Here is a 10,802-nt window from a genome sequence, read left to right on the forward strand (position 1 = left end):
CACACGCCTCAGCAGGGTCCACATGGACAGTGAGACCACAGCAGACTCGTGCGAGATAGATTTATAGCTTGCCACGGTCTAAATGTTCACGTAGACAAGCCCTGTGTATCAGGCTGGCACCTTAATTGCTGTTTCATCCTTTTACCCGTTACACTTATGAAAGCAGCCATGCTTAGTTATGTGCCTGTGAGGACATCATACTAGTGCAGCCAGAACGAGAGCTCTGACCGATGGACATAGTTTTATGGCAGATACTGGATTAACACCACTGGAGACTGAGGCTGGCATCCCCACCAGCACGATGGATCTTGTCCAGATGGGAAGCTTCCTGGAGTTTGACGTTGTTCTTAATTACAATAACCAGGCTCTAGGGCAGAATTGCATTTACAAGCATAAATGTTAGATCCCAGACTAAGAGATGGACAAATGAACTAAATTTCACCCTCTTCTGCAGGCGGTTTCTGGGAGAGGTGTGTGTGTATAAGAGTTTCTCATCTTCCTCTCTGCTTTTCACTCGAGGCAAGACGAGGGAAGAGAAGTGAGTTTTGCAGTTAGTTCTGAAGGATGTAAGGTCCTTAGTGTGATTCTCACCATTGCCTTGAGGTGGTTTCTGAGCAAGCTGTGTGCCCCGCTTTCATCAGTCTGACCTATGCTGCTGATGGTTTTCTTATTCCTGTGGAACATAACTCCCAAGGGAGGTCTTGCTCTCGGGTAATTGGTCTGTTGTGATGGATGACCTTCAGGATGAGGACTGTGATCGTGGCAGTTACCCAGTTCTGTCTGGGGAGCCAGTGCGGTGATTCGAGAGCTGCAGTGCTATGTTCTTCGTGGCTAGTGTTGCTAAGGAGGCGAGCTGCTGCATTCTGGACGAGCTGGAGTTTTCTAAGGTCAATGTATTCTAGTCCAATGAATTGTGGTAGCCAACCCTAGAAATCACAAAGGCATGGATTGCTTTGCCTGGGTCCTGGACAGACAGCCCTTGGCCAATTACAGATGGAAAAAGCTGGTTTGAGCAGCTGTAGCTGTCCAAGTATCTAGAAGCAGTGAAGAGGATGGGAGACAGTCTAGGGCCTTGAGAGACTTTGCAGATGAACTGTCTGGTAGCACAAGGAGAAGTTGCCCATCACCATTCTCTCTGAGTGCAGCCTCAGAGGAAAGATTGCAGCCAGCTCCGGGTTTCCCCATCAATCCCTGCTCCTCCTGTGAGGCAGAATAAAAGTATAATGTAATCAACAGTACTGAATACAGAAGGGTCTAGTGCAATGGTTCTCAACCTATTTACCATTGTGGGTGCCCTATGCAGCCCTCTCTGTGTTATGTGGACTGCATCTTGTATGGCCCTGAGGATGTCACATGGGCTGCAGCTGTGTACTGATTGGGCCCGCAGGTTGAGAACCTCTGGTCTAGTAATAGGAGAATAAGTCTTTTCTGCTGCCCCATGTGGACAAAATGAGTAGTGCCATTTCCATTCAGTGTCCTTGCCTGAAACCGGGCTGATTAGAGATCCAGGGGCTGAGTGGTGGACAGATGTAATTGAAGACTGCTCTTGCCATGCTTTCCATTAGTTTGCTCAAGAAAGGCAGGCTGAATGCTTAGCTTACAGCCTTCTCTAAACTAAAAAGGTGCATCACTGATTAAGTTAAAACAGTGTAAGCCTCTTATGTGGACACTCTTAAACCAAAATCAGTCTGTCCACATAAGGGGGCTGGACCAATTTAACTGGAATTAGTTTTTAAACAGATTTTCTTAAGTCAGTGCAAGTTGCTCAGCTAGATATGGCCTAAGTCTGTAAAGTCCAGAGATAGTTGCTTCTTTGTAATATATTTGTATTGCCTAGAGAGCTCCATTTGTTCTAGGTATTGTACAGACATTAATGAGGGACAGTCCCTGGTCTAAAGAGATTACAAGACAAATGGAGAGAGGGGAAACTGAGGCACAGAGCGCTGAAGTGATTTGCTCAAGGTCATAGCAGGTCAGTGGCAGAACCAGGAATGGAACCAGGACTCCTGAGTCCCAGTGCAGTGCCTATCCACTGGTGCACACTGCCTGCCTGTGCTCTCCACTGTGCTTTTGGAGGACTGAACTGTTTCATGTTTTAGGGTGGTAGGAAGCTTCCCTACACAAAAGTGGGATTGAGTGTAAGCTTCCAGGAGGGGCCTAAGCGATCTTCTGTGTCCTTCCTGCACCATGTGGGGCGTGGCTTTGAATCACGCAGTGACTCTGATTTCCTGTAGTATTTTAGGTGTCTCTTGTTATGTAAATGGGCAGCGCCTGGGAAAGGGGAAGGGATGTTTCCAGTCTTGGGCTCCTCATATGGCTCCTGTTGTCTGGAGAGAGCATCCCAGGTTCAGGTCATTCTTCTTTATGGAATAGGCTGACATTTCTCCACAGGGTGAGGTGCTGACTTCTGAGGTAGCTGGATGGCAAGTTGGATTGATGAAGCCATTGATTGTCCTGAAAAGTTCTCCTATTTTGTGATTTAGAAGCTGCAGTATCGAAGGAGAATAACGATCTACTGCCCTCCACTGTGGCTCAGGAGTAGCACTGCAGGGCTCCCTTCTGTTGAAGTCTCTCTGCATATGTTGTTAGCGTGCAAGTTTCTTTCCTTCCTGCTTTATTCAAGGACCTTGTTGATATACAAGGGCTCTGTGGTGGGAGGAGAGACGTCAGTGCACATACTTCAGAAGAGCACCTTTGTAGCAGATCAGGACCTTGCCCCACTGCCACTAAAGCTGCCCTTCTTCGGCATCTTTTGTGAATTCTTCGCTTGCATAATTCTGACTGCCAATTCTGCCCTGTCCTGCTCATGACACTGCCAACGCATGGCTCATAACCAACAGCAGAGGTCAGGAATGGGAGGGAACTACCCGGCCGCTTCTGCTGTAAGCAAATATCTGCTACCTTTAACCAGGAAACACCTGTTTTAATCCTAAATTCCTGCCTGCAACCAAGGCCTCTAGCCTACAGCCTAGTGTTGGGAAAAGCCAAAGAGGTTGTCAAAACGTGGCCTGATTCTCCTCTCATTCTGCGCTGAAGTAAGTTGGGAGTAACTCTGTTGAAGTCAGTAGAGTTAAACCAGTGTAAGTGGGAAGATAATACAACCCAGTGGCTGAGAGTCCGGACTCATTTATGGTGCCCCTAGTGTCTGTCAGCCATACCCCAAATCCTGGACAATCAGGCTAGGGATTTCAGCTCCCCTTTCACTGGAGACACTGTGTGAGAGATGTGGACTGGGAGAGGGAATAGGCTGGTATACATTTCCAATACAGTGCATGGAATATTAGATGCTCGGATCCCATTTACAGTCACAGGAGTTGCAAGTCTAATTCTTTGCCCGACACACTGAAAATATACCCCTAAGAGTCCACATTAGCAAAGCCACAAACCACATTAGAAAAACCACAAAAGCCTATTTGGTGCTCAGACCTTCTGTGCTCTTGGCAGAAATCCAGGGCTTAGCTTGGACTGTATCACCTCTCCAAGGCACAAAGGGCAGGCTCGAGTTATAGGGAGGTTGTGTAGAGCAGCTGGCAGTGGTCACCTCAATGCCTATGGCTGACTTACGTGTAAACACAGGGATTGTTGTTGGTGCGGGAATCCCAGCTGTTAATATGCATGCACGCCCATGTCTTAATGCCCTACCAGAGAGAGGAGTTCTGCCCAAAGTTCTATAGGCTTCACTTGCATAGGAGAGGAGAGGGGTTGGGAAAACAGTTTGGAAGGGCTGGCTCACCGGCCTACAGGCAGGAATTTGTATTGCCAAATCAGGGACCCTGATCTGAGCCCCATCCAGTCTCACTCTCCTTGGACCAGTGGAGGCTGAAGGTACTTGGTGTTGCTTTATGGCTGCCCTTCCGGCTCATTAAGGAGCAGCACTGGCTAGCTGTGAACAGAGGTGAAGCAATTCCTCGGCCAGAAAGATGGTGGCTGCAATTTAGATTTCAGTGGGTGGCAAGGGAAACACACGTTGTAGGGAGGATGCTAGAAGAGACTGTGGGGCCCCAGCAGAGATACAAATAAGCCCCAGAGAGAGAGAATGGGGTTGCGTGAGAGAGAGCTGCTGCTACCTATCTAGGGATCATTAACTTTCAAAGATCCGTAACAGTCCGCAGCCTCAAGCCCTAGGAGCTGACTGGAAACATTACGGAAGGACCCTTGGAGCCCTTTTATCTGCTGACTGGAAGCATTACTGCTGCCTGCATTTTATTCCACATCTATTGCATGGTGATCTCACAGGCATTCTCTGCAGAGAGCCCACTTAGTCACACTAACCAAAAAGAAAAAAAAACCCTCACACAAAAAAATCCAGTGTTTCTGATGTGTGTGCATATCCTGTAAGTCTAATGCAGTTCTTCATATTAGGTCTTTCCCTTGCCCTCCCACTCGCTTCGTATCCAGACAAGCTAGAGATGGAAAAGTCCTGTTATGCCATGCAGCCCCACTCCCTGCTAATGCAGAGCTGTTCCCTATGGGGCCTTTTCTCACATCTTGTCTAGTCTAGTTTGCAGTATGGCTTTCTCTATTTGTCTTGGGAGATTGTCCCACAGGCTGAGAGATTAAACTCTCCAAAATGTATCCCTGATGCTCTGTCAGACTTTTCCCTTTCTTACCTCTATCCTCACTGCTATTTTTATGCAAAATAATTTCTCGGCCTCCTTGAGATATGTAGACAGGTGTCGTGTCCCTCACCACACACACTCACTCACCTTTTGTCACACTTAGCCATGCTGTATGTATTTAGATCCTTTAATCTTTTCTCAGAAATCAGGCCCCGCCCCCATTTTTGTTGATCCTCTCTGAACTCCTCCCAATTTATAATGAAGAGTCCAGAAATGTTCCATGTTCCACCATGTTCCAGATGTGGTCACATCAGAGGTGTCGAGAAAGTGAGAGAGACTATTTTGTCCCCCTTCCTCTAACGTGAAGTCTCTGGGTATGCAGCTTAAAGTTATAGACCTTTTTATTTACCATCTTGCAGTGACCGCTCATGTCTGTTTCTCTGCTCTTTGTCGCCCCTAAGTCTCTTTGGGTATTACTGCTTCCCAGGCTCTTTCTTTCCTGTGAGTATTGGTTTGGAGAAAAAGACCCTAGATGCTCTCCAAGTTACAGGACTCTACATCTGTTATAACCCTGTGAACAGTGTCTAAAGCTAAATGTTTCTATTGCAGTCTTTTGACATCTGTGGCCGTGTGGGGAGTGTCCGGAAGGCACTGAAGATCCTTTGCACCCCTCAGGTAAGTAGTCAATGTGTGTGGCCAGGTTGACGTGGGAAATGTTGCCACAAAGGAAAGGTTCAGTAAAGCATTGCTCAGGGTGCCAGATCTATGGTACTTTTGAAAAAGACACCCACCACCCCATGGCTGTGACGGGTAGCCCTACCTAACTTTTGGGTGGGGAAGCAATTCCTGATGTCTGCCCTTTCCCAACAATGTTAATGAAACATGGCGGGTCTATTGCAAGATGCTGCATCCCTTTTCTGGAAACAGATTGACAAGTATGTACGAGATGTGACGGTGAGAGGTGCTGAATAGTATTGTTTGATGCACTGAGTCTAATAAAACGGCGAGTTGCCGTTTGTGTGTGTGTCTGTGTGAGGCAGAGACTTTAAGACATCCCCTGATGTGCAGTTTTATTAAAATAAATACTACCGTATTCGCCCCAAACATGGCAACGTTCAGTGGTGTTATGGTGGTATTTACAGCCACTGCTGGAGAATACTGTGGTTATTATCTTTTATAGTGGCTTTTCTGCCATGTGGAGTATAGATATGGGACCTAACACCATGGTACTTTCTCAGCACTTGGCATGGGCACTGTGTATGTTTGGAGACAGTGTGGCCCAATGGATAGGGGACTGGACTATGAGTTGGGACACTTGACTCTCTCATCATATGGTTTTGGGCAGGTCACTTCACCTCTCTAGGTTTCTGTTTCCCCATTCGCACAGTGCGGGTAATGACATAAACCCTCCTTTTTATAAAGAGCTTGGAGGTCTGTGGATGAAAAGTGTTTTGGGGGTTTTTTGCAGGTAACTTGTTGATAATAATACTTAGCACTTTCCAAGCACCTTCTATCAGTGCTTTGCAAACGATATTGAACTAATCCTTACAACACCCCACTGAGCTCAATAAATATCATTATCCTTATTCCACAGCTGTAGACTCTGTGGCACAGAGGGGTGAAGTGACTTACCCAACATCCTGCAACAAAGTCACTGTGAAAGCGGGGACTAGGACCCTCATCTCCAGACTCCCAAGTTCTGTGTATCCGCCACAGTGCAGCGATGTAACTTAGTTTCCAGTGGGCTCTCGTAAGTGTAGAAAAGCTGGGCATGAAAAGAAGCATCTGTGTGCGTGTACAAGAACAAACCAGGCAATCTAAATCCTTTTGCAATGAGAGGTTTTTCTTTCCTCTCCCTAACAGACCTATGGAGTCCGTGCAACCAGCCAGCAGTGCAGTGAGGCTGGAGACATCTGTGCTATTTGCCAAGTGGAGTTCAGGGAACCTTTGATCCTTATGTGCCAGGTAAGAACACCAAAATTGACAAACCCGTTGTGGGATCAAACTTAGCCTTGTCACTTCTAAACATAGCATAGAAATAGACATAGTATCTCTGTCTAGTGCCCAGTGGACATCTGTCCAAGCACCCAACATAGCATAGACATAGATACTCCCCTGCAGAGCCTAGATTATAACCAAGATCCCCAAGTCTCTCCATTCTTCTACTGTCAGCAAACATCTGTGAAACTTGCAGGCACTGTGTGTCTCATCCTTCTCTAGTGCTGGTCCACACAGAGGGTCAACAGACCTGGGCTAGAAATAGCTGTGTGGACAGCGCTTGGAAGTTGCAGCTCAGGCTTTGAAGCCAACCGCCATCCGTAGGCTTCAAAGCCCGAGCTCTGGCTGAAGCTGCAACTTCAAAGTGCTGCCCACATGGCTGTTTTTAGAGCCCTAGCACGAGCCTTGCTGTGACTCACTCCAAAATGTTGCCTAGACATACCCCTAGGTTTGGAGAGCCTGGCCTGCACCTGGAATTGCACTTTGAAGAGAAGAGATAGCTAGGGCAGAGCACAGAGCCCTGCTGTTATGCACTCAGAGAGACATCCCGCACTGAACTATAGTTTGGACAGGTGTGTTTCCATTTCTTCATTAAGAGATGCCGATGTCTGAGTTATTACCTGTGTGGGGCTAGTGTGCTCATGTTTGGGTTTATTGTTCATGCAGATGGGTGAGTGAGATCCTACAGGTTGCTCCCTCCTTCTGAACTTGCATTGCTTCCTGTACCAAAGCTTTTCTGTTGCATCCGGACACTGGGTGACGGGGTTGTTCCCCTCCCCTCAGCCTGACGAGTCCCTTTTTCTCCACAGCATGTGTTTTGTGAAGAGTGCCTCTGCCTGTGGTTTGACAGGGAGAAGACCTGTCCCCTTTGTCGCTCCATCGCGGTGGAGACTCTGCGCTGTTGGAAAGATGGTACCACCTCAGCTCACTTCCAGGTTTATTAACCACAACACATACCACCATCAGGATGACATGTGAGCAGACAGAAGAAAAAGCTGGGAAACTCCTTGCTTCCAAGTATTTAGTGGGTTGTTGTCCCGGTCTTTCACGCAGCTCTCTCTCTCCATCCAACCAGGGGAGCAGGTTGGCATGTTGTTACGTCTGTAGCAGGGAGCAGAGTCCGTTAGCATGAAGAGTTCTCTAAGGAGAGGGAAGGGGAGTGGGTTTTCAACTCTTCAGAGTCAGAATCCATCCCTGCCACTCTTCACTGCTAACTTGGGGCCGAGGTCCTTGCTTGAACTTGCTGTCTACAGCACAAATTACCCCAGGCTGGCCCCTCTTTGTCTGTTATCTGAGTGTACATAAATGTCTTGTTTGTAGGGAAAACATGATGAGAGTTTCCCATTGTATGTGTGTAGTCCATAATATTGGAGGAAAGCTTTCCTCAACTGACTCATGAGAGGACAGCAGACTGGAGTTATGTCATTAAACAGCCTCCTGACTCCCCAGAATCTGTCATCATAAAGTTACATGGCCACTATTATATTACCTGGGGAAACACTCCTTCAGTACCACTGGTTCAGAGGTTCATTTAGGGTTTTGGGAGAGGCCGGTGGCCGATAACCCTGTTGTTGTCATTGATACCCTAAAACACATGGGTTGCCATCTTGATCTTTCTGAAACCTCAAGAGAAATAGGAGAGGGCCATACTAAAGAGACCACGAGGGGGTGGCATTTTCTCAGTTTTGGAATGTTCCATCTTTAATGTTCATGGTCAGATTACCTGCTTCCTCTGCAAGTGGGAGAGCATGGCGAGATGGGGAGAGATTAAAGCCAGGTCTGAATTTTACTACAAAAGCTCAAGTGCTAATTGAAGGCCATGTCCGGAGGTGGCTTTCTCAAACACAGCCCACAAACTCTATAGAGTTAATTAAAAAAAAATAAAAAGCACCTTGTGCTGTTTCCTGGGGATTGGCTTTATTTAAAAAACAAAATGGCAATCCAATAACATATAGTTTAGCTCAGAACTTTCTTCCTAGGCTTGGCTGTTACGAAGGCTCCTCTTTCGGGGCTGCTCAGCCCACACTTGATCCTCTCTCTGTAGGGAGTCAGCAGAATCCACCTCATTGTTTCCTAGCAGGATTGATGCCTGCTAACAGGGTGGAGCGTTGCATGCAAATGCTACCAGTCTGTACAGGCATAAAGAATTTGGAGTCTTTCGAGCTTCATTTGAGATGTCCAGAGACGGTCCTGTAGCTCATCTTAAGATTTCTCCTAGATCTAGAGTATATATCTGGATGTGGCCAGCCTCCATGCAAACAGACAATATTTCTAAATTCCCTATCACAGTGACAACTCCTCTAATAAAAGCAATTAGTGGCCCCCTCCTTCTATGAGGGCTGTGTGAAATAGATGCAGGGTGCATTTTACTTGAGAGTTTGTTCATTATGAGGACCCTGCAGTCAGGTTCCACCATCCAGGGTAGACTGGGACAAACTTTCTCTATTGATAAACCACATCTCACCTAAACAAGCAAATGCCTCAACTTCAGAAAAAGCTTTTTAAGGACAGTGGCTTGTACCCTTAATAGGCAAATGAACAGACTATGTGCTGGAGTAGCATGAGTCTGTATTCTGCTGTCACAGTGTCTGTCGAGAATCTTATGCTGGCACTAGGATGCAAATGGATTTGATGTTTGTTCACTGTGTCTCAAGCTGGAGCTTTCTCTTTCACTAGACAATTTACTTCTTGCTGAACGCACAGAGAAATGGCTTCATTAAGCAATCATGGCATCTTCCATGCTCATTACTGTGGAAATGGCTGTAAGGTTACAATCCCACTTGACTGGATAATCAAGCAGGAAGAACTGTATCTCAGGGAAACAGGGCTGCACGTATGTATTGGTTGCTTTCCTCCCCTCCTACTGTAAAGCCTCCTTGGGGGAAAAATTAAAGCAAACAGGAGCTAATGGCAACTGGGTTTTGTCTTAACTTTCCTTGGAAAAAAATAGGACAAAGGAGAAATGATGCAGGCAGAATCTGAACCAAACCTGAATTAAGAGAGAGCTGGGATGAAGGGAGAGGAGTATAGGCTTTGCCCCACAAAATGCGAGGTGCCTTTGTTAAAAGCCTCTTTAGAAAAGCATGGACTAAGTCAAACAGTCCTCTGGTTGTCTCCAAAGGAAAGGTCCCTTAGATTCTGTAAGAAACAGGAGAGATTTCCAACTGGCATAAAATTTTGACATGTGTATCATAGCCTGGGTGAACTTTTATCTGGGTGGAATGGCAAATGGCTGACTCTGCAAGGAAACACAGGTGAATGTAGTATGAATGGGTTCGGCTTCAGTTCTCTTTGTGTAATATCATTGAGTGAAACTTATAGGTTAATATGTAGTTTCAGCTTTCTAGAGTCTCAAGGCTGTTCTGAAAACCTGGTTCCAGTTAGCAGTGACTCTTTCTTTGCTTGCCTTTAGGAACTAAATCTGTGTTGTGGGGAACGATAGTGAAGTGCATTAAAATGTTAATAGGAGAAAGATTAAAACTACTGATGGCATTTGACATTCTGATTGTAAATAAGCTTTTTTTTGTTTAGTGTTTCCTCCCCTGCCATCAATAGGTGCAAGATATATCTGTTATTGGTCTTTTCTCTTCTCTTCCCTTTTTTCCCCCCTGACTATTGTCTTCCAGCTGCGAACATGAGAGTGAATTAGCATCTTAATAGTAACTTGATAGGATTAAAACACTCCACTACTGCCAAAACACTCCAGAAAAGCCTAACACAAGGCTTGATACTACTGCTCACTGTGGGGAATCTCTCCGTTTGGTTGAGGCTTTCAGTAGAATTATACACCTGCCACAACACTCTAATTTGCTGGGAGATGTGAGCGCCTTTTCTCCATCTCTGTGCCTCCTCAAAGTGCCCTATTGACTCTTGTTTCTCCCCTCTGTTCCAGACCTGTATTCTAGCTTCAGAGACATGTGCATGGTTCTCCTATGTTCTATTTCAGTACATTAGGCCATGATATGTGATCAGACCGCCCTGAGGGAGCGAGCCATGCTAAGCTTCCAGTGTCTCTATAATTACAGAAGCACATGAGGGTTTTGGTCTGATGCTCCTGGAGCCTGAAATGGAGACTCCCTTTCGCTACAGAGCAGGTGCAGAGCTAGCCATAGCAGAGTAACTCTCTTCATGCTGATTGCTGCCAATGGACTTCAGTCCTGATGTGGAAGAGCCATGTCTGGAGGTGAGAGACTAGCTCAGTCTCCTTGGACCTTCCTCCTCCCTCCTGAGATTGTTTAGTGCCAC

General features: G+C 46.4%; 1 protein-coding gene across 5 annotated transcripts in view; it reads left to right on the forward strand.

The window, feature by feature from the left end:
- Positions 1-10,054, forward strand: part of RNFT2 (ring finger protein, transmembrane 2) — a 40,811-nt gene extending 30,757 nt beyond the window's left edge. For 4 of the 5 annotated variants that reach the window (XM_073313257.2, XM_073313259.2, XM_073313260.2 and 1 more), the window contains 3 exons: positions 5,169-5,234; positions 6,423-6,524; positions 7,367-10,054. In XM_073313257.2, the coding sequence (XP_073169358.1) occupies positions 5,169-5,234; positions 6,423-6,524; positions 7,367-7,501 (303 nt within the window). In that variant the 3' untranslated portion in view covers positions 7,502-10,054. The remainder of the gene's footprint in view (positions 1-5,168; positions 5,235-6,422; positions 6,525-7,366) is intronic. The other variant, XM_073313258.2, reaches the window with a different exon arrangement.
- The last annotated feature ends 748 nt before the right edge of the window (positions 10,055-10,802 follow it).

Source organism: Lepidochelys kempii, chromosome 15 (assembly GCF_965140285.1).
Source record: "Lepidochelys kempii isolate rLepKem1 chromosome 15, rLepKem1.hap1, whole genome shotgun sequence".
Taxonomy (NCBI): Eukaryota; Metazoa; Chordata; order Testudines; family Cheloniidae; genus Lepidochelys; species Lepidochelys kempii.